Source organism: Leptopilina heterotoma, unplaced genomic scaffold (assembly GCF_015476425.1).
Source record: "Leptopilina heterotoma isolate Lh14 unplaced genomic scaffold, ASM1547642v1 Lhet_7, whole genome shotgun sequence".
In the NCBI taxonomy this organism is placed as follows: domain Eukaryota; kingdom Metazoa; phylum Arthropoda; class Insecta; order Hymenoptera; family Figitidae; genus Leptopilina; species Leptopilina heterotoma.
This window is the reverse complement of record NW_025111161.1, coordinates 534,188-559,403: the sequence shown is the minus strand read 5'-3', so window position 1 is coordinate 559,403 and position 25,216 is coordinate 534,188. Positions and strand designations below refer to the sequence as shown.

The 25,216-nt window shown below is 25.9% G+C and overlaps 2 protein-coding genes across 5 annotated transcripts in view; one reads left to right on the top strand and one right to left on the bottom strand.

Annotated features, from left to right (window-relative positions):
- Positions 1-25,216, top strand: part of LOC122510525 (synaptotagmin-7) — a 405,459-nt gene that overhangs the window by 81,348 nt on the left and 298,895 nt on the right. The window lies entirely within an intron of this gene.
- LOC122510528 lies at positions 16,816-20,142 on the bottom strand. 2 transcript variants are annotated; one of them, XM_043625258.1, is made up of 4 exons: positions 19,847-20,142; positions 18,335-18,582; positions 18,083-18,251; positions 16,816-17,984 (listed from the first exon to the last, which is right to left on the bottom strand). In XM_043625258.1, exons 1-4 carry the CDS (start codon positions 19,938-19,940, stop codon positions 17,887-17,889), a joined length of 609 nt encoding a protein of 202 aa, XP_043481193.1. In that variant the 5' UTR covers positions 19,941-20,142; the 3' UTR covers positions 16,816-17,886. The 2 variants fall into 2 exon arrangements, with proteins under 2 accessions (XP_043481193.1, XP_043481195.1); XM_043625260.1 differs by lacking the exons at positions 16,816-17,984; positions 18,083-18,251; positions 18,335-18,582 and adding exons at positions 18,948-19,317; positions 19,417-19,500 and having other exon boundaries at positions 19,847-20,123.

Below are 25,216 nucleotides of genomic sequence, written 5' to 3'. Positions count from 1 at the left end.
TAAGTAAAGTGTTTTTTAAGCGCACAAAAATAATGAAGCTAAATGCCATAAAAGAAAGGAAAAAATGTTGAATTTTAAGAAATTCGGTTTTTCGAATTTTTCATAATTTTTAGCAATTTCGGATTTTTTTACCAAAAAGTGGAGACAATTGAAAAAGTAAAGTATTTTCCAAGAGCACAAAAATAATGAAGCTAAATGCCATAAAAGAAAGGAAAAAATGTTGAATTTTAAGAAATTCGGTTTTTCGAATTTTTGATAATTTTTGAAAATTTTAGATTTTTTACCAAAAAGTGGAGACAATTAAATAAGTAAAGTATTTTCCAAAAGCACAAAAATAATGAAGCTAAATGCTATAAAAGAAAGGAAAAAAATTTTGAATTTTAAGAAATTCGGTTTTTCGAATTTTTGATAATTTTTAGCAATTTTTGATTTTTTACCAAAAAGTGGAGACAATTAAATAAGTAAAGTATTTTCCAAGAGCACAAAAATAATGAAGCTAAATGCCATAAAAGAAAGGAAAAAATGTTGAATTTTAAGAAATTCGGTTTTTCGAATTTTTGATAATTTTTGAAAATTTTAGATTTTTTACCAAAAAGTGGAGACAATTGAAAAAGTAAAGTATTTTCCAAGAGCACAAAAATAATGAAGCTAAATGCCATAAAAGAAAGGAAAAAATGTTGAATTTTAAGAAATTCGGTTTTTCGAATTTTTGATAATTTTTGAAAATTTTAGATTTTTTACCAAAAAGTGGAGACAATTAAATAAGTAAAGTATTTTCCAAAAGCACAAAAATAATGAAGCTAAATGCTATAAAAGAAAGGAAAAAAATTTTGAATTTCAAGAAATTCGGTTTTTCGAATTTTTGATAATTTTTAGCAATTTTTGATTTTTTACCAAAAAGTGGAGACAATTAAATAAGTAAAGTATTTTCCAAGAGCACAAAAATAATGAAGCTAAATGCCATAAAAGAAAGGAAAAAATGTTGAATTTTAAGAAATTCGGTTTTTCGAATTTTTGATAATTTTTGAAAATTTTAGATTTTTTACCAAAAAGTGGAGACAATTAAATAAGTAAAGTATTTTCCAAAAGCACAAAAATAATGAAGCTAAATGCTATAAAAGAAAGGAAAAAAATTTTGAATTTTAAGAAATTCGGTTTTTCGAATTTTTGATAATTTTTAGCAATTTTTGATTTTTTACCAAAAAGTGGAGACAATTAAATAAGTAAAGTATTTTCCAAGAGCACAAAAATAATGAAGCTAAATGCTATAAAAGAAAGGAAAAAAATGTTGAATTTTAAGAAATTCGGTTTTTCGAATTTTTGATAATTTTTGAAAATTTTAGATTTTTTACCAAAAAGTGGAGACTATTAAATAAGTAAAGTGTTTTGAAAAACTTAAGAAATAGTGAAGCTAAATGCCATAAAAAAGAAGAAAGAATGATGAATTTTAAAAATTTCGATTTTTCGAAAACTTATATAAGCTACTAATAATAGGTCTTTTTTTAAAAATCCAATAATTCGAAACTTCATAACTCGAAAATTTTAGAAATTACAAACAAATAGAAGAATACGTGATTAATAGTTTTTTGTAAAGAATTGCGCATATATATTTCGTCCGTTTACTGCATCACCGCTGTCATTTGTTTTCATTTCATAATTCAGGATTGCGAAAGAAAAGATGGTATGCGTACGCTTTCACTAAGAATTTAGTTTGAGTGATTTATGACGTATTTGTAAAGCCAGTTGTTGTTTAGTATTTTCTAAATTTTAATTTTCTAGAGTTGTCTCATTGTGGCGAGTGTTATTTTTCGTAAAACGTCCGATTTTCGTAAAAATAAGATGCCGGTCGGTTTTGTTTACATATCGCGTTCTCCGTCGCGTCGTGTGGAAAAAAAGGCTATAAGCATTATCACACAACAGTAAGTTTAATTGAAATTTCTTCAGGGTTTTCACTCTTTTTTAAGTGTTGCTATTTCTCGAGTTCTTCAAATCATTTCTGGTATTATACACAGGAAAAAAGAAGTGTTATTATAACACTAAAAGTAGTGTTAAAACTACACGCAACATTTTTAACCGACAGTGTGTGATTTTAACACTTCATTGTAAGAATCGGTGTAGTTGTGTGTAGTGTAATTCTGACTAAAGATACTTTTTTGGTTTTTTGTGCCTTAAAGTCGATTCTAGGCCTGTAGTATAAAACTAAGATATTTTGAAATATCGTAAACTTTTTTTTTTATTAAATATCAATTACCATCATAAAATAAAACACCTTCTTTATAGTTATAAGTTTTCATATTTTACAAAATATATTAATTTCTCATCAAAAAAATGTCCACGTTGAAAGTAATGTGGGGTGGGGATTGTCAAATACATTAAAATATAAAATACTTTTTAGGGTCACTGTGAAGCCTGTCTTTTGCATATTTATGATATTGACAGTATTGAAGCTGATTCACAAGATTTGATATAAATAAGTTAAAAATCAACGATGAGAGTGAAGCGCCTCTAAAAATAAGTAGCATTTCTCGTTACAAGCCCAAGGGTTCCTTTTTCCCTTTCAATAATATTAAAAATATGCTGATTCAAATTTAAATCGAATAAGGTCTTAAATTAGAGCTTGAAACGTGAAAAACGAGATCAAAATGTGTAAGACCAAAAAATAGCAGAGTGAAATACATTAAAAATCACTTAGATATCAGGATTGAAAGAAGTTCAATTTTACAGGCCGGTGTAATTTGCATTATATCATCCGCAGTAACGTCTGTGCATTCAGTAATATCGCGCTAGAATGAGTTTTCTTCATGCTTGATGATATAGTACATTCCGTGGTTATATATAATCAGATGCATTTGTAATGATGACAATGGAACACATTTTCATTTTCTTTTCTTTAAGAATTTTGAAAAGTTCTGCATAGTTTTTTACAATTTCTTCAGAGATTTTTCCAATTAATTGTTTTTTCAATAACTGCCTGGTTCATGGGATAGATTAAGGAAATTACATTGGGAGGGTAAAATAGTATCTGTAAAACAATGCTTGAAAAAATATTCGTTTTCTATAATTTTTTAGATAATAGATGATAACTGAGGGTTTGGATCGAAGAACCGACGCTTCGCAATGTTCTGTACGTTTACAAGCGTCGGTTCTTCGATCCGAGCCCTCAATTACATTTCAATAGTTAAGTAAAATTCTTTTAATATAATATAAAACGCTTGCATCACTTTCAAATTAATGAACAGATGGTATTTCAATGCACAACTTACCGCTCACTAAACATAAAATTATAAAAAAATAATTTCAAAGAAAATAACTGTCGCATAATAACACGCATCTTATATAAACTTCTTCTGATCCGAAGTGGTCATCGTTTAAAATGTAGATAATGGTCTTCAATTATGCATAAAATTTTGCTCTGGCTTCACACCTGAATGACAAAAATTTAAAAGATTTGATAGTTTAGATAATGGGTATTCTTTTTCTTTACCTTGCCTGTATTTCTTTAAAGTTTTCCTTAACACTTTGTCAATGTCATATGCTACTTATTTTGTGCTTACGATCAAAGCAAAGGATTAGCGTTAACTTTTTTAAATTAAATTTTATTTTTTAACATTCTAGTAAATATATTATTGGGAAAACCACATCGTTAACGTAAAGATTTTATGTCAAAGGTGAAACGAAAAATCCAGGACAAAAGCGAAATCAATAAGATGCTTCTTGAAACCTGTGATCCTTTTCTAGACAAGATTTTCTAGTAGAAGTTTAAAGAAACTAAAAATTTGACTAATTATTGTTTTTGAGCATAATATTCTATAATATTATTTATTATGGTCAAATTTTAACCGCAGGATCTGAAACAGGAATAAATTTTACGTTAGAAATGGTAAATGCAAATTTTTTTGTTTTTATTTTTAAAAAAACGAGTTCTTGAAAGTCAATTGAAATTTTCTATCCGTCTGGGCATTAACGGTTTGATATTTAAATATTTTAAATCTTTTTTTCTCAACTTTGTAAAACGTAAAATCAATCCTTAAATATGTACACCCTCGCTTGGGACACCCTATATAGAAATGTACGCGTTCATTAAGACAATAACGAAAACGACTCAATTCCTAATTTGCAGTCTGCATGTTCACAATAAAATGCAGAATTGTACCGTTGGTGCCGGTTTCATTGAGATTTTTAATTCCCCTTTAAAATTAATGTCTATTCATTAAACTGCTTCATGCGGAAGTATACACTGGAAACATTTTGGTTGTAACAAGAAAACGTTTTCCCATTGCATTGCCTAGTTGCAATTCTGGGTACTTTTTTTCGTTTCTTTTTTTTTATTCTAAAAAGAAAACAAGACAAAGAGGAACGATCTAAAGCTGCAGCAAACAGTAAACACTTATCCAAGAGAAGCTTTGTGCAATCAACGTTTTAAAACCCTTTGAAGCATAACAAATTTTATTTCATACACTTTTTCTTTAAAGAAATATTTTTATTAAAGCAGATAAATTTTATTTCAACAGATATATTAGAAAAGTTGATTAAACTTTAAATATCGCTTTTTAAATTATATTAAAAGTATTCCTCTTTTCAGTCTTGGATGAATTTCGTTATTTTTCAGAACAGAACAAAAAAAATTCACTCTAGTGATAATAGAGATAGGGAAATTCAATTTCCAGTGTATAATTTTACCAGTTATCTGTGAGCTGGAAAACACGTTGCTCGTTTCGGATTCTGACAAATAATCTTTACAACATTAATTCATTAAATTATTATTTATTATTAATTCATTAAATAATAATTCAAAAGGCGGATGCACTAACTTTAAATAATTATTGTTTCCAAAAATTAATTAACGCTTACTAAATAATGATTATCTAGAGTTTTTTCAATTACTTATGCTTGAATATTTTCATTACAGTTAAATCTGAATTTTCCAAATAAGATTTTAATTTAAATATAAAATTCATCTTTAATTATGATGCTGGTTGTTTAATATACCTAATACGTAAAACATCAATATTATCCTTTTTGAAATAAAAAAGGAATTTAATTATTGGCGATATTGTGTTTTTTGTTCACAATTACCCCATATGCGATTCTACCTTTATTCAGTGATGCTTTCACAAAAGCTTTTTGTTCCAATTTCCAACCCTCAAATACCAACTTGTCAAAATTAATTCATGCAAATAAAATATGTTCCATACAAACTTTCATAAAAATTTATTGAAGTTTTTTTTTTATTTTTCAGGTAAGTCAACTTTTATCCATATTTTCGCTCTATAAAGTGAGTATAAAAATATTTCAAATATTCAATTTTCAAAATTGTTTATTTTTCCTCGTTCTAGAATGCATTTTAATTAAAAAAAAATTGTTACATAGATTGCATACTATAAAAATCAAATTACAAATATTTCAAAAGAAGTCGCAGAGTGAACTTTTTCAGTCCGATAATTAGAATTAAAATAACAGCAGTTGAAAGGAAATGAAAATTAATTCTCTTGGAATATTAACGGTAGTTTGTACTTGTATGAATGTACAAATTATATCATTGTGTGAGACTTGTAGAGGACTTTACTCAAAATGTGTAGTAATGGTCCAGTTGGTAAAACGTAGGATCGTGACTGGCTATACTAACAACAACGGAACGACAAAATATGAAAACACAAAGTTTCACATAATTCCATAGAAAACGTGTTTCTGACATTATTGATCTGGATAAAGCTTAATTTGAAAATGTCCCCGACATGCTTGCGAATCAGTTTGCTTCTCATTTTTGCACGCGACGAGCGTACAGGGAGCTTGACTTGATTGAGGTCGTACGGGTTATTCAAATATTCATGAAAATTAAATGATGCGACAAATTATTATGTCATAATTCACTCACTGAAGAATTGTATCTGCATTGAGGTAGAAGTAAATTCAGCATTTTTCTTTTCACTGTTGTCTTACAATGGGATTTTTTGTCATCTTTTTATTGTGACTTTAGGAATATTTATAAAATTTGGTTCAAAGATTTCAATGGTCTTTGACAATTTCAAGCTTCACAGTCTGTCCCCTTTTTCCCTAAAAGTCCCCTTTTTTTAATTTTGGCCCCTAAACGTACCGTATTTTAAAAATTTCCCCTATTTTTTTCGTCGCAGGAAATCAATTATTTTCAATAATTTTTAAGTAATTTTGCAAAAGAATTCAATTATCTTGATAACCAACAAAATTCTCCCCATAAAATCAATTATTTTAAGGATTTTTAATTAAATTCTTTTCCAAAATTCAATTATTTTGATAAATATCAAAATTCTTCTCAAGAATTCAAAAAAATGTTAATTAAATTCTTGACAAAATTTCAATTATTTAAATAAAATGTAATAAAATACCTACTTTTCACGAATTCAATTATTTTTATAAATTTTAATAAATATCTCGTCAAGAATTCAATTATTTTTATAAATAGCAAAATTTTTCGCCAAAAATTCAATTATTTTCAAAAATTTAAATAAAATTCCTTGCAACATTTCAATTATTTTTAAAAGTTTTTCGCAATTCAATGTTTTTAAATATTTACTATTTACATAAAATTTATCAACAGATTTAATTATAGAAAAAACTTGTTGATACAAGTTTAAATCTTTTTGTCTAACTTCGTCGAAATTATTTTCATCATTTAAATTCAATTTAAATTTTCTGGAATTTTTAACAAAAAGTTTTCTTTAAATTAATTTTTAGTTAAAGGTACGAAAAATTTATAATGCCAAAAATTTGAATTTGAAACCTTTTCAAACATCAATTATTTCTAATAATTAATGCCTTTATGCTTTTAATTTTTAATATTAAAATTATTATCCAAAATTTTAACCGAAATTAATTTTGAAATAAATTTTTATTAGAAAATTCTACGAGAATTCAATTATTTAAATAAAAAACTAAATAATATATATTGAATAGTTGAATGTTTCTTAAAATTGAATTTTTATGAAGAATTTTATTAACAACTTTTAAAAATAATTCATTTCTTTTAAGGAATTTAATTAAAATTTTACAGAAATTTATTAAATTAAAAAATTTTATAAGAATTTTTGAAAATAATTGAATTCATAAGAAGAATTTAATTAATAATCTATGAAAATAATTGAATTCATGCGAAGAATTTTATTAAATTTTGTTTAAATAATTGAAATTTTGCCAAGAAATATATTAAAACTTTTGAAAATAATTGACTTCTTGAGAAGAATTTCGGAACCTATCCTATTTATAAAAATAACTTAATTCTTGACGAGAATTTTCCAAAAATTTTGAAAATAATTTAATTTCTGCAAAGTGTTTTATTACCTTTCAAAAGAATTGAATTCTAGTGATGAATTTTGTTATTTATCAAAATTAATTGAATTCTTGACAAGAATTTTGTAGAAATTCTGTAAAATAATAATGAATTTCTGCGAAAAATTTGATTATTTATGAAAGTAATTGAATTATTGTCAAGAATATTATATTAATTTATGAAAATAATTGAATTCTTTTGTAGAATTACATAACTTTTTTTTAAAGAATTGATTTTCTACTGTTTTATGAAAATATTTGAATTTTTGCAACGAATTTTATTATATTTTATTGAAAAATTGAATGTTTCTTAACATTGAATTCTTTTATCAAGTTTTAATAAAATTTTTAAGAATATTTGTATTTTTCGAGGAATTTATTAAAAATTGTATTAAAAATATTTGAAATTCTGCGATAAAAATAATTGAATTCGTAAATGAAATTTCATTATTTATGAAAATAATTGAATCTTTTCGTAGAATTGTATCAACAAGTTTTTTTCAATAATTAAATCTGTTGATAAATTTTATGAAAATAGTAAATATTGAAAATGATTAAATTTCGAAAAACTATTGAAACTAATTGAAATTTTGCAAAGAATTTTATTTAAATTTTTTAAAATAATTAAATTTTTGGTGATAGATTATGCTATTTATAAAGATAATTGAATTTTTGACGAGATATTTGTTAAAATTGTTAAAAATAATTGAATTTCTTCGAAGAATTTTATTACTTTTGAAAATAATTGAATTTTTGTAATGAATATTATTATTTATGAAAATAATTGAATGTTGCAATGATTTTTATTAAAATTCGTAAAAATTATTGAATTTCTGTGAAGAATTTTTTTTATTTACCAAGATAATTGCGTTAAAACTTTTGAAATAATTGAACATAATTTAAACAAAGCTTCCTCACGAGGAAGCAAAATCCATTGTGGTCAGAAATAGAAAAAAAAAATTTCCACTTGGTTAGGGAGAAATTTTTTTAAAATGATAATCAAGTTTTAATACTGCGGTTACGTTTTATTTAAAATTTTGCTTAACCTTTGAAGTATTTTATTAACTTTAATTACATCAATGTCGTTTAGCAAGTTTCAAGTCAAAGCTTAAGAATAATTAAATTATGCCGGGATTTCAAGACACCTGAAGGTAATTTGATCAGAGAAAGTGTGACATCCTTTGAGTGCTTAAGGTACGTTTAACTTTAAGCGAACTTTACACTTGGTGAAATATCGCTTTCAGAACAAGGATCATCCGTTTATCAACGTTTCTAACGTTGATGAGGACATTTTTCACTTCTCTTTACATCCTTTCTGAAGTACTCATTTTCACTTGAAAACTTTAGAATAAGAAGAATCTTGCGGCTTAAGAAAATCTTGCCACTTTACGTTTTCTTGTAAATTGTTTGGGAAACTAACTTTAAGTGAGTTACGTTATTAATCATTTGTGAAAAGTTTAAACCTATCCTTAACTTCTTTTGAACAGAAGCTTAAACTTTTCTACAAGTTTTCCACACGCTGTTTTATTGTTCACAATTTTCAGCATGCAATGTTTTATAACACGTAACAGACGATTATTATTCACCTGCGAAATTGTTTCCGAATCAACAAATTTTGTAAAACAAATCAACAAATACGAATGCAATATTAAATTAAAAAATAATCATTAAATTTAAAGAAAATTTATACCATTTGAAAAAGAAGGAAAAAAGTGAAATGAAAATAGTTCTTAAAATTTCGTGCTTGAATTTATATTATTTTTACTATATTTCTAAAATCATATTTTAAAAACTTATTCTAAAATAAACATTGCATGTTTTTTAAATTTTCTATTTTTCATGAAATATAAAGTATAAATTTCTGTTGGTATAGAACGTACAAAAAAAAGTACGCATATTTCGTGCTTGGAAATCTCATATGAAGAATTCAAATAAAAAGTAGTTAAGTTTACGGCGCATATTTACATTTTACTTTTCCATCTCTATTAAAGAATTGCAATTCAAATGTGTGACGTGATATGAACTGAATTTTTCGAGACTTTTATTATAGGAAGACATTTTCAAAGTAAATTTAATATTGATGGCACGTGAGAAAGCCGAAAAAAATGAGTATTGGTATAAGAGAGTTGGGAATCTGTCTGATGTGGCAAGAAAGTTTCTCGTGAGTCCAGTCATTGCCTTGTAACACGCCCTGCATTTCGCAGACTATCGATCAATTGAACTCAGTAGAGTAGAAAAGTATCTACTCTTTTTCAAGCGTCCTTGGGTTTATTTTCTCTAAAGGAACTAAGCTTTAAAGGTTAATTAACAAACTTTAAAAAAATTGCCTGATAATAGAAGAAAACAGTTTACAAATTCTTTAGTTTGAAAATTTTAATAGAATAGTGAAAAATGATTGTCACGTTCGAATGACTTTATTATAAATAAAGAGTCGAGATTTTAGGAATTCTTCTGAGAAAACTGTTGAGTGTTTCAATTTAATAATTAATGCAAATATAAAGGGTACTTTGAACTTTATTTTGACATATTTTATTTATGAAAAATAATTTTTTTTAAAAACTTCTGTAAAGAATTTGCGAGCCCTTTAGGGAACATTGGTTTAGACTTACTCATCAAAACAACTTTTTTTCCTCTACACTGTCGATAGGCATCTTGCGGTGAGCAGGATATTTCTAGACTGGATCATCTAAAATGAAAAATGCAAAAAATTTTCGTTAATGTAATAGATTATTTTCTGCATCTTCAGCACCTTCTAGAATTTTTTTTGGCCTTGTTCATTCACAATAGACAGTTAGTAAAAAGGGACACACGATCCGACAATGTTTACTTACTTGAATGTAATTTGGTGAATATTTAACCCAACTCTACTGGCTTGAGTTGAGAAATGAAGATTTCGAGAAATTGACAAAGTGTAACAAAGTGTAAACAAGCCCGAGAGTCAATAGTTCACTACAAGAGGATAGATCTCAATCTAGTTTATTTACTGCACTGGCCGACTCAGTGATTTCGACAACTGGCCATAAAGTTTGCTGCGACATTTACTACTATTGAAAGGTTACTTACGAGTTGGGATTATCACCTAGATCAGCACGATAGATAACAAGAGCTATAGGTAACAAGTTATATCAAAGTAGAAGAACTATGTAAAGAATTCGTATTTTCTCTTTAAAAATTCAAAGACAATCAATAAATATTTAATGAGTAATCATTTGTTACTAAGTTATTAATTTTTTTATTCTATTTCGATACAACGAAAAAATCAATGATTAGATAAGGGAAAATTATATTTTTAGAGATTAGGAACATGTTATAATTGTCTGCGCAGTAATGTGTTTTTTTTAATTTACCCTCAAGGAAATACCTGTATAAAAAAGTGCAAATCCATAAGGAATCTTCAGTAGGATGATAAGAAAATAATTTTTCTCGAAAATGGAAAGAAATCTCTACTATTTGTTCAGATGCCAAAAAAAGTTTGTTAGGGTGAGGTTTACAAGCAACCATGCCACATTTTTTTTGCTTATAATTATTTGCAAGAAAAGATTAATTATTATGTTACGGTTTTAGGCCAAAATCCTAATTTTTTTTAGACAAAATTGTTTTTTTAAATTCATATTTATTTTCTCGAAAGTAGTAAAGAATAACAATTTTCTTCAAAAGAATTCTTAATTTTTCAAATATATTTTTTGGGGGTTTTTGTGAGCTTTTTTTGTGGCATGGCGTCGCGAAAAAACGCCAAGTAAATTACACGACTCATTCATGTTGTAAATTGCATGTCATACTTTTTCCTAACGGATAATTTGAGAAACTGAAATAAAAATAAATTTAATCAAAATCTTAAAATGTCACAAAACTTTTTTGTTCATAACACGATAACAACTCTAAACATCAAACAATTATTTAAAATGACATTTGACTGACAAGTGGTGGACAAAATTTTTAATTCATATTTTTAAAATTCATTTAAAAAATATTGTGAATTATTAAAATTGATCAAAAACATAAAGTAGAAAAATTATTCTCCATGAATTATGGATATAATTCTTTAATTTTTTAGTGTTTATGAAATATGATTTGAATTTTTTTATTTTGTTAGAATAATAATTTAACATTTTGTTTAATTAATACTTTAAAATTGCGTCTATCAAGTTTAAAAAAGTATTGAAAGTGACACCTACTCTTTTGACTTGTATGTCAGTCGAAATTTTGGTTTTGGCATTTAGTGGAGTGTAAAGGAAATTAAGTATGTCAATTTGCATTCAATATCAATTTCCAAATCTCTCTCCTACATATTTTTCCATGTTCTGAAATTTAAATTTAAACTTGTTACACCGCACCGGCCATATTGATTTTTTCATGTAAAATAATTCTCGGTCATTTCGTTTCCATAGGGCTAAATACGTGACTCTTAAACTGGGTGCTTACTTGGAGCCCCTTATGCACTCTATTGATCATAGAAAGGTAACCATAATTATTTTCTTTGATTTCAGCAAGACCTTTGATATCGTACCACATAATCTTTTATTGATGAAATTAAAATTTTTTGGATTTTCATAGTCTGTTCTAAAGAGGTTGTCATCTTATTTATCTGGTAGAGTGTAATGTTTTGTTGGGCCTAATGGCGATAAGTCTGAATGGGATCTAATTGGAATAGGTGTACTGTGGTACGATAAGGGTTTATAATTGGGTCCTTTGTTGTTCTTCCTTTTTTAAATGATTTGAGAAGTGTTCTTAAGCATTATGTTGATGATTTACAGATCTATGCTCACTCTAGTCTTGATGAGTTGGATGAGAATATCAATCGAATTAATAAGGATGTTAAAGCTGTCTATGATTCGGTAAAGTCTAATCAGCTTTAAATAAATTTTAAGAAAAGGTATTCTAAGATTATTGGTTCCTCTTGGAATATAAATTGTTTGGATTTTAATACATGCCCTCCAATTAAGATGAATAACATAGTGATTCTTTATGTAGAATCTGTTAAAAATTTGGGTTTTACTTTTAGTCAAACTTTCTTCTGAGATTAGTATGTTGGATTAATTTGTAAAAGTGTTCATGCAACACTACAACCATTCAAATCAAATAAGAACGCTCTTTCTATCTAGCATAAAACTCAAATAGTCTTATCATTAATACTTCCTCACTTTAACTATTGATGTGCTGTTCAGAATCATATGACAGATGAACTCAACGATAAACTTGAGAAACTCCTCAACTCGTGCATAAGATTTATCTTTGATTCAAAGAGAGATGTGGATATATCTCCATACTGGGAAAAGCTAGGGTGGTTAAAGACGTATATTATTTATTGGTTGCTTAACCCTTGTGGTTCTGAATAATAAAATGCCTCTTAATTTATTTATTAAATTTATATTCAGAAGTGCAGTTACTTCCAAATGTCCTTTAGAACACCTCGAACTGAGCAATATAAGAATTCTTTTTTGTTACTGCTGCAGACCTATGGAATTCTCTTCCTCGTTTAATAATTACAGTTAATTCTAGTTCTTTAATTTCAGATGATCCAGTCTAGAAATATTCTGCTCACCGCAAGATGCCTATCGACAGAGAGTGGAACACTAAAAGTTGTCTTGATGAGTAAATCTAAACCAATTGTTCCCTGAAGCGCTCGCAAATTCTTTACAAAAGTTCAAAAAAAATTATTTTTATAAATAAAATAATATGTCAAAATAAAGTTCTAATTTTCTTACTTTCTTCTAATTGAGAGATGTACATCAGTGCTTTTTAATGAGATACGATAAAAATAATGGTACACAGACAAAATGCAAATAGATTAAAATTTTGTTGAGTGATAAGCGTTAAATCCTTCCATAGTTTAATTGTTAGTAGTAAAATAAATGATCATGGGAAGGTGAAGAATTGAAAAATGTAGCAATAAAAAGAACTTTTATATGTATGGTTATTATGTGAAGATAAAAAAATTCAATTATAATATTTATATTTATAGTCCCTTATCATAAGGATAGTTATCATAAAATTCTTTTATTCCTAACTTTTCTTCCCCCCGAAAGCATAAAATGAGGAAGTTTGTATTCTACAGAGAAGGATTTCAGAAGTTTTTGTTGAGTGTGAACGTGCCGATGCTAAAGAATATAATAATTCTTGAGAAGTAGCGATTTTCTTACTCTGCTTCTAGCTAAATATAGTCTTAATAATATCAGTTGGGGTATATTTTTATAGTATATTAAAATTGATTAATGCTTTAGATTAATTAATTCTAAGTGGCCATATCTTTATTTCTTTACCGTGTTATGAATTATGATTTTCTTAAGTTGATTATTAAAAATGATTGGACTTTACAATATTGAGGCAATGTTGTCAATGATACTGCAAGTTTAGATGCTGTAGAGCAGGAAATATTTTTGTAACAAAATTTACGAAAAAAATTGTCATTTTATCGTTATTAATTAACTCGTTAATACTAAATGACTGAACCGTTTAAAAAAAATTTATTTTGTAGCTCCCATTTCGACAAAGTAAACCGAAGGCTACTCAAATTTTATTAAAATTACGTTGTTTATCTCGAAAAGTTTCATAACAAAGTATAAAGTTATGGCTAGTTTATTGAGTCATTAAAAGTAGGTATACTGTAGAAAATTTAAAGAGGTCAAGTAGTCAGTTAAATAGTTGTATATTATTTACTGTAAAAAGAAAATAAAAAAGTCACTATAACTATGAACTTTGAGAAAATTCTCGATAATTGTTTATTGCTCCATTGCTTCCATAAGATTAATTTTTATTCTCAATGTTCTTTTTGCAAATAACAGAAGTAAAATTGATTTCAGATTAATTTTTAAAAATCAAAAGAGAAAAATTCTACAATTGTAAATAAAATTCAAAAAAATAATAATAAAAGTATGCTTAATTTTTTATTATACTATTGTAAATTATCACTATACAAATGCTTTGGGTAATTTCCTCATTGACATGAAAAATATTTTAATGTTTCAATTGTACATTACAAAGTAAATTACTTTTTTTTGTACAATGCAAAGTGAATTAAGAAAAAGGAAAATTCGCATTTTTCGCTCCTTTTAATAATGACTCTCGGAAATGTTAATAACTCCCTCGGCTCATGTATAGTGTTTTATAAAATTGTAGTCTTTTGTCTCGAATTAAGGACAGAGGTCGCGACACAAAACCTAGGTACCAATTATCTTTTGTTGAAATCGGACTCAGTATTTAATCTCTCTAACCATTCCTTTAAATTCTATTAATGAGTATAAAGACCGTTTTTGCTTGAACTAATTATTGCAGACCTATGCTTGCAATTGTTAATATTGAATTTTAATTAAAAATTTAATTATTTTTATAAAATTTTTTATATGAATAACTCGTTAATGTAAATTATTAAAGAAACAAAAAATATGATGAATCGAATAAGTTATCATTGGAATAATTTTTTGTCGTAAAAATTGCAAAAAAAAAATGTAATAATTTTGTAGAATACTCATAAAGAAGTACGTTTCGAAGTGGTTCTACTCTTGGTCTGATTGGAGCGATGTTGTTTACGGTTTAATGGCATTGCTAACGCTCTCGTTAAAACGCTAGGACTTAAATCGGAAAATTTAATTGGAGCCTATTAAGTTTCAGCTGATGGACCTTTCATAATATTTATATTTTTTAAATTGTTATAAAAGTTTCTAAATTTTATAAAAATCTTTATAAATTCTAGACGATGTGTTTAGTTTATTGGATCCGACATTTTTAATTTTTAAAATCTAATTTAAGATTTGTAATCAGTGCCCCAAAAACCTCCAAGTAACAAGCTTCAGGCGAATATTTCTACTTTTTAGACTTTTGACCAAAAATTGGCAAAAAAGATAAAATACTTTGAGAATCATGTCTGAACAGTTTTTGGAGTCGCTGATTATGAATCTGGGTCAGTTTTCAAAAATTCAAAATGGCGGATCCAATATGGCGGACGAATTTTTTGAAATTGGTCGAATTCACTTACAAACATGGCTTTCTTCACCGAATTGGCTTCCCTCTCTTAAATGAACTTTATTTTTCTTAAAATTTATTACTTAAATAATTTTTACTAAAAATAATTCATATTTTACTACAAACAAAAATATTGATTTTATCGCGATTCAGTTAAATGCTTCTCTCCTAATAGATATTCCCTAAAATCTTATTTAAATATTCGTGAATTTATTTGCAATTCATTTAAATTTATTTGCAAGTGTTACGTCTCAATAAATACAAACAAAAACAAATTCAATGAACAAGAACTTTTTCTCCGTTTGAATAAAAGTAAGAAGTGCCTCGTTAATAGAATCACAAATATAACAGGGTATCTCAACGAGAAAGTTGCTGAAGAGCTTTCATTTATAATGCATTATTTTCTGCTATGATTTTTTTTTTTAAAGTTTAATTTAAATTTGTTCTTTTCTCGTAATTATTTATGAGAATAGATTCTTTTATTTTATTGAATCGATATTGATAACCATCTTCACTTGTTTGTCCTCTTTTTCCTTCGATCCAATATAGCTTTTCACTCATTTATTGAGTTTACGACTCACCTATTCTAATCTGAAATTATTGAATTTTTTTGTAAAGCTTTCAATCCTTTTTCAGAAAATCAGTGCCTTGTTTTTTATAAATATTTTAACACATTTTTGCGCAGTTTACAATCGACAATAGGACTCATATATTTCTTTATAGAAGAAATTTAACCATTTATAAAAATTTTATATTTTAGGGACTTAAAAACTTTTTTCACAAGGAAAAATTTTAATTCACTTTTAAGTCCCGATAGTAAAATCAAAATACATTTGTTTCATGAAATAATTATTTATTGTTGTAGTTACATTACAATAAAACTTAGTAATTAACAGTTTATTATATACAAAAATTTGTACTGAAAATAAATATTTTTAATTAATAAAGAATCACAGATTACAAAGAAAATTAATACCTTTTAATAATTTCTGTTATATCATCAATTGAGGTCACTTTGAAAGTTCAAGCGCAAACAAATGCCATGCAATTCGTAATTAATGAACTTATTCCCAAGTATTCAAATAAGAGGAAAATAGTTACGGTCAACTATTATAATTGAAAATTCTTAATTTTTTTTGCAAAAATTGAGAACATTTTTAGAAACCTGTGCTATACACTTAAAGACAATTTATCACAAGACTAAATGTTATTTTGACAAAGAAAAATTGTTCATGATAAAAACATTTATCTACTTAAGAAATGTTTAATTTGTGAACATTTTTCTTTAGAGGGAAACATTCAAAAACTTCTGTAACAAAATCAATTAATCTTCAAAGAAAATTAATATTCTAGAAAGAAAAAGTAATGATAGAAGAAAGTAAAATTATTTCCTTATACCTTTTTACACGATTAACTACTATTTGGATACTTTTTTTTAAAGAATTAAATTATTTAAATAAATTCTAATGTAATTTGTTAATTAAAATTTAATAACTATTTTCAATACATTATTACTTACATTTCTTGAATGAATTTAATTATTTTCAGAAAATTTTGATTTAAAAATTTTTTTTCCGTCTTTAATGCTACTTTTTAAAAATTAATTGTTGAGAATGAAAAAAATTTATAGAAAAATCGGAAATAATCTTTGATTTTGTAATAATAGGGTAAATAATATTTATTACATTCATGAAATTAATTAGATTCTTGTTACATAGTTTGTCCGTTTGAAGAAATATTTTTTAAACTTTTTTTTCTCTTTTCATTAATTCGAGAATCCAGCACAGCTGACAGAGAAGGCAAAGTTTGTTAGCAGGCGAGAACTCAACCAAAACTGAAAACAGTATATTGCTCTGCCCTGAAGCAACTCTGTTTCTCTTCTTTAGCAAGTATATGGAAAATATCTATCCATGGTCTTTTACAAAAGAGAAGATGAAACACCCAACTAAAAGCTTTTACAAATAAATGTAAAATTGATAGAAACTTTTTGCGAGATACTTTTCAAAAAGTAAGCTCTTTTAACTCTTTAAGCAGATCTAAACATTCTTTTACTGTATAGTAAGTTCTTTTCATGAATAATAAATTGAAAATTTTTAGTTTTAAATTTATTTTACCATTTATTAAAAAAGAGCAGGAAGCTATTTATATACAATGATTTAGTAAAATTTTATTCACTGAATTAATTTTCGAAAATTATATATAAATTCGATAATTGAATGAAAATGACCTCTAATGGAAATTTATAGTTTCATTATAGAGCGCTCGAGCATATTAGAGGAGTCTGATTGCAGTAACTTCATATTCGCAGTTGTGATTGATGTTTGCAGTATTTAGTACGTTGAACTGGTTTCATGTTCCAGAGAACGGAACTTAATGTATCTTCATTATGTATTGTATGAATGTCATCAATAATTATGAGGAAATTTACATAGACTTCCCGGGGTATAAAAAATTTTTCCTTCTTTCAATTTCTTTTTAATGAGGCGAAAATAATTTTCATATTTACATGAATACGTATTTCACCTTAGGTTTCAAGAATTCAAAATGTCGGATCCAATATGGCTTATGAATTTTTTAAAAATTTACAAGATTTACTTGAAACTTGTTACATAGGGGTTCCAATTCTTAGCGTTGGATACGTGTCAATACTTTTGTCAGTTCTTGATCAAATTCTTTGTCCGAAAAGACAACAAATTTTTTCTGGCAATAAGCAGTTACAAACTCTAAAAAAATTAATTAAAATTTTATAAATAAAAATTATTATATATGCAATTTACAAGATTAATATTTGAAAAAAATAATTAAAGATAATATTATTTACCATAAATGAATTCGTAAAGTGGTGTTCCTTTAAAAACTTTTTTGTTACCCATTTGACATTTTAGATTAAATAAATTAGCAACATCTTTGCTAAGAATCTTTTTCATTACATATGTAATAGATCGAGAGAGAACGTTTTCTCTATCAATTTCGAGCACCAAAGATTCACTCTGTAAAATTTTTTGCATTTAATTTAAATATAAATAAATAATTAAAATTAAACATTTTTAAATTTTAATCATTATCTACTTACAAACTCTTTTTTCAAAGAATCATTTGTTTTTAATAATTTTGTTAGTTCTTCTAAATTTTCCTCTGTTGTCACAGGTAACATGTTATCAAAAAAACTTGGAGTCTTCAAGTTTTGAGTTCTGTAAAGTATTTCTATTGTCGACTGTTGAATACTATTCTGGAGTTCTAACTCTTTTATTCGCAGCATCATATTTTCAAGTTCAGGTTCTTGACTGTCCTCTCGCACTGGCTTCGTAGTAGAGCTCTTTTCTGAAATAATAATCATTAATTTGTGAAAATTTATGATAAATTAAACATATTAATAGTCAGTCATTTTTAAAATGTGTTGTATTTTTTTAATACCTTAAATTTCATCTAGATTTAAAAATATTTTTTAATAATACAGGCTTCACAGTCTGTCCTGATAATAATGTATATATGGAATTCCGCAAGCTAACAAAAAAGTCTTAGTACTCATGAAAGATGAGTGTAATGGACGAATAATAACAGAATTTGTTGGCTTAAGAAGTAAAATGTACAGTATTCGTGTGGAGTAAGAATTTTATACAAAATTGTTTAAAATATGAAGGTAGAATAATAAAAGAAGCAATTTTAAAAGTATTTTTTTTTATTATTTTAAGTCTTTAAATATTTATTTACTTTTTACAGTATACTCTCATAATATTTATTTTTATTCAAATTCAATTTCATGAAATTGCCCGCCAATATATTTTAAACGCAACTTTTTCGATTCCACGGATTCTTTCATCATTGTGAGGGAGGCAGGATCATCTTCAAATAGTTTTACGAACCTAGGCGGAAGAAAAGTTGTAAAAGCAGCATTCAGGTCTACTGCAATCTTAGGACCTTTTTTAGTCTGCACCTTTTCTATTCTAGTTACATTGTATAACTCATTCATAATCAACTCAGAAAGCAGCTTGGTTGGTAAAAATGTCTTGTTACGCCCAACAGCGTTGACTTTTTGAAAGTCCATTGTTTAAATATCTATAAGCAAAGAAAAAAGATGAATTCTTAATGTTGAATTTGAAAAAACAAATTGAAATAAAAATTAATTCAATTAAAGAAAGAAAATTCATTTATTACATGAGTAGATGCTGTTGTAGATGTTAAAGCCTCTAAAGGTGTTGGTACTACGGATTCTGATAGAGCTGCTGATGATGATGAAAACTGAAACAGAAGTGTCGAATCGTGGATTCCAACCTACCTTACATCTCTTAAACCCCACTCTTCTTCAACTCCCACTCTTTTATCCCAACTTACATTCAACTTCCACTCCTTACCCCCACTTTAACAACTGCGCACACAAAAACCCCCACTTTAAGTTAAATTATTGCGGAAACCTTTTATAAATAAATTATTTTTTTTATCTTTATTTAACAAATTTTTAGGCTCCCCTAAAAGTCCCCTTTTTTAAATTTTTAGTACCCTATTTCCCCTAAAATACTTTTTAGGAAGAAAATACTTTTTAGGAGCACTGTGAAGCCTGATAATAATAATAAAATTTTGCTTTTACCTGCATTGTCGGCTGACTGGTTTGAAGAAGAGCTATCCGTCGAAGATGATGAGACATTTCTTTCAGATCCTTCTGAAGATTTCGAGTTTTCCATTTCAAATTTTTCAGTAAACAAAAATTTTATTTGAAATATAAATTAAATTTAAAGTTTTCAAAACAAATCTTTTACTAGGGTTGTTTTCAATAATTTCTCTAAATTAATTATTATAAATAAAATTATGCGTCTAGCTGATTGGATCCTTGCACTAGGAAGATATTGCAATTATTGAAAATAGTGTTATGTGTTTATACATATTGATGGTTTATCTAGATAAGTTCTTTTACATTGATAAGACTGGAAAAAAATTTAGTTTCGTTACATATTAAACGTATGACATTTCTGATAATGATTATTATCAATATTACATGAATTTATAGTTATCTATGAATATTACAGAATGTTGATAATACATAAGTTTATAGTTATCTTTAGTGGTTATATAATATTGATAGTACGTAGACTTTTAAAATAATACACGCAATTTGATAATAAACATAAGGATTAAGTAGATTTTTGTGAACAATTTTTATTAGAGTTAGTCCAGGGGAGATAGCCATAGTTTTTTTTATAAAGGATTGTAAAAATCATAAAAAAAGACGCTGGTCTTGATAATTTTTTAAAACAATTTTTAGAGGCGATTATCAAATTTGAGCTTTTTTCATAAAATTGGGGCTTTTTTGGAAATTCCATAAAATATTTGAATTTAAATAAATATAGAAAATTTATTTCTTTATGTGTTTAATGTATTTTTGAAAAAAAATTGCTTGTGCTTGTTTTTGAAACATCCTTCTCCAGGGGTGGTATTCGTTAAGACTCGTAATTTATAGTCACTCTTAGAAATAGATTTTACACTTGAGGTTTGAAAGGGTTGTCACTGGAATTACACGAACTGGTGGCATTTGAGACGATATGCAACTATACTTCTCTTACTGTTCCTAAAACTGCTATTACTACTAGTACTACTACTACTACTATTACTGCTACTGCCTTTGCTTTTTGGCGATGGCCCTTTTATGTATGTAGTAGAAAATACATTTTACCACTGGGTACAATTCAGGAACTAGGTCAAATACTCCAATGATTTTTTTTACTCTTGATCAGCTTTTTGAAAAAATCTGCTAAATCCATTCTTTTTCTGTAACTACCAAAATATCTTTAAATATTCTTTAAATGATGTGGTAAATTTAAATTCGTGTGGTAAAGACATATTTATTTATTTTATTTAATCATTTTTTAAAATTTTAATTACACTTTCTTTTAATTAATTAATTAATTAATAGGGGAGTGTGTCTACGTATGAGACGGGGGTTTTTTTTACCCATAAATCGTAAATGGATAAACGAAATTATTTATTCAGATAAATAAAGATTTAGAAATTAGAATAAAATTCGAGCTTAATGTTTTAAAGTTGAACAAATTTTAAAAAAATTTGTTCGACTTTAAAACATTAAGCTCGAATGATTTTTCACCTGAATTCCTATTTTACATATATAAAAGATAGTAGAATACAAGAGTTCGCCTTTCCATTTATATTTTTCCACTTTGTATGGATGAAACTGCAAAGTTAAAGGACAAATATACAAAAGTTGTAAAAGTTAGAAGTTACAAGGTAGTTTGTAAATCGAATTTGGAAGTTAGGACACCACCATTTCTTTCACGACTTATCAGTCAAACTGCACTTCTCCAACTAAGGAAATAAAACTTTTCAAAAGAATCAAGTTACACATTTCGCCCAAATGTTTTCCAAGAAACAATGTCGTTTTTGACAGAAACATAATTACAAAAGAATTAAGTTTTCTCTTTCTTTTCTCTTGAAAATTTTTGTTATAATACTATAAAATAGTGAGTAAATAACATTTCAATTATTTTTTATAAATAAATACCAAAATTATTCGCTGAAATTCAAATTATTTTCAGGAATTTTAATAAAATTCGTTGCAAAATTCAATTATTTTTAGGAATTTTAATAAAATTCATTACAAAATTTAATTGTTTTTATAAATAATAATAGTCATTACAAGAATTCAATTATTTTCAAAATTAATAAAATTCAATTTTTTCAAAGATTTTATTAAAATTCGTGGCAAAATTTCAATTATTTTAAAACATTTTTCTCAATTGAATGATTTTCAATATATTCTACTATTTTTATAAAATTTTCAACAAGAGAATTTAATTATTAAACAAAAATTTTGATAAAATTCTACACGAACATTCAATTATTTTCTAAAAAAAATAAAGATTTCTCAGTAATTCAATTATTTTTACAAATTTTCAAATTCCTTTTAGGGTTTTAATTACTTTCATAAATAATAAAAACATTTGGAAGAAGTTAATTATTTTCATAAATAATACTGTGAATCACAAGAATTCAAGTACTTAGAAACAATTTTGACAAAATTCTATACGAATATTCAATTATATTCTAAAATAATGAAAATTTCATAGGAATTCAATTATTAAAAAAAGAATTTGCATAAATTTTTTCAAAAAAAAATCAATTGTTTGAAACTTTTTTAATAAAATTCTTGACAATAATTTAATTATTTTCATAATTAATGAAACTCTTTGCCGAATTTCAATTATTTTTATTACAATTTTAATCGAATTTCTCGAAGAATGTAATTATTCTTAATTTTATTCAAATTCGTTAAGAGGATTCAATTATTTAAAAATTTTTTGATAAAATTATGTATAAGATTTCTATTTTAAGAAACATTGATGTTTGTATTAAAATAAAATTGAATTCTCGTAGAATTTTTTAGTAAAAATTGATTTAAAAATTAATTTTAGTTAAAGTTTTAGATAATAATTGAATTTTTGAGAAGTTACTAATAATTAGAATTTTTAGAAATAATTTAATTTTGTAAAGGTTTCAAATTAAAATCTTTAAAAATATGAATTTTTCATACTTTTAATTAATAATTCCATGGAACTAATTTTTTTTCAAAAAGCTTAATCGAAAATTTTCAAAATTATTTCAAGTTTCTATTTTCTAACATATATATTATTAAAGGATTTCCAAATAATCAAAATTCACTCAAATTAAATAGTAAATTAAATAATTAAATTAAATTAATAGACTTGAAAATTTTCAAAAGAATTTTTTAAAAAATTAATAAAAATAATTAATTTAAAGAAGAATTTTATTTTAAAATTGTAGAAAATAATAATTAAATCATTTTCTAGAATTTCTTCGTTAGTAAACATTCGTTTAATAGGAAATATTGAGTTTCAATAAAAGGAATAAAAATACGGATCAGAAATTTTTATCTTTGAATATATTTCCAAGGTAAAAATATGTCTGATCAGTATTTTGTATCCGATTTGTTCATTATTCATTATTATTTTTCCATTATTCGTTATTATTCTTTATTTTGTTATTATTTATTTATTTTGTTTTATTTATTTATTTTATAAATATTATATTTTATAATATATTTATTATATTATAATCTCTGTTATAATAAATAATAATAATTATTATTTTGTTTTTATTTTTTTATTTTATTTTTTCATTTTGTTCACAACTTTCTTAGTATTTATTCTTTCTAAACATGTTTATTATATTAAAACTTACATTTACAATAAACCTATAAAATAAAAAAATGTTTAAAAAACCAAAATGTACATCCTGAGCACTATGGCATCCGCTCTTTAATTTTACGCTACATTTTGTTACTTGCAAATGCAGGAAGTTATTCTCGAAACTCAGCTCATGAAAATATCATGTTTAGTGAATTCATAGCAGGAAGGTGGTTTATAATAGCTTAAGACAGATTATTAAAGACCATTTTGATTATAATACAGTTTTGATGCGATGTGCGACATAATTGCCACGAAAATATAGTGGCGATAGATATTTAATTCATATCGTATTAGAATATGTGAAATATATTTTATGACATAAAATTATTTAAATTATTTTTAAAGGTCAAATGATGTATAGAATCATCTATCATAGACTGAGAATTTTCAATGTTGTCATTAAATGCGGTCAGTTCGATTAGATAACTCAGGAGGAAAACTACCTTTTACAGAAATCAATACCCTATTGTAGAAATTGAACATAGGTCTTTGACAATCGGCTATTTCACTATCATTACCAATGTACATTGAAAAAATCATTTGGTTCAAATAGAAGGTTGCTACCATATTATAAAATATTTATATCTCCATAAATGTATCTGTCCAATAAGTTATCATTTGAATTGATTAAATGGAATTTTTCCCACTTCAATTTTTGCCACTAGTAATGTTCTTTTGATTCCAATAAGGATTAAATGAAAACTTGATACCTAGGGGTTTTTCAGGTCTCTGATTACGAATCTGAAGTCAGATTTTAAAAATTCAAAATGGCGGGCGCGAATTTAAAAAATTGATGGATTTTTATGAAACTTGGTTTCTAGGGGTTTTTGAGGTCGCTGTTTACGAATATGAAGGCAGATTTTAAAAATTAAAACTACCAGATATCAAAATTCATAAAAATCCAACAGATTTTCAAATTTTCGTCCGCCATTTTGAATTTTAGAAATCTGATTTTATATTCGTTATTTGCGACCTCAAAAACCCTTAGATACAAAGTTTTATCAAAATACATCAATTTTTAATATTTTCGTCCACCATTTTGAATTTTTTAAAATCTGACTTTATATTCGCAATCAGAGACCACAAAAACCCATAGGTACCAAGTTTCATCAAAATCCATCAACTTTTAAAAAAATTTCTAAAATATCATCAATTTCCAAATAAGTTTGTCATTTTCGATCCTCCATTTTGAATTTTAAAAATCTGACTTCCAATTCGTAATCAGAGACCACAAAAACCCCTAGGTACCAAGTTTTATTAAAATTCATCATCTTTTAACAAAAATATTTTAAAAAATCATAAATTTTCAAATAAGTTTGCCATTTTTGATCCGCCATTTTGAATTTTTAAAATCTAACTTCAGATTCGTAATCAGAGACGACAATAACCCATAGGTACCAAGTTTTGTTAAAATGCATCAAGTTTTAAGAAAAATACTTTAAAAAAATCCATTAATTTTAAAAAAATTTGGTCGTCATTTTGGATCCTCCATTTTGAATTTTAAAAATCTGACTTCTAATTCGTAATCGGAGACAACAAAAACCCATAGGTACCAAGTAATATTGAAATTCATTAACTTTTAAGAAAAGTCATAAATTTCCAAAAATTTCGTCCGCCATTTGGAATTTTTAAATACTGACTTCAGATTCGTAATCAGAGACCACAAAAACCCATAGGTACCAAGTTTTATTAAAATTTATTAACTTTTAAAAAAAATTCTTAAAAAAATCATAAATTTCGAA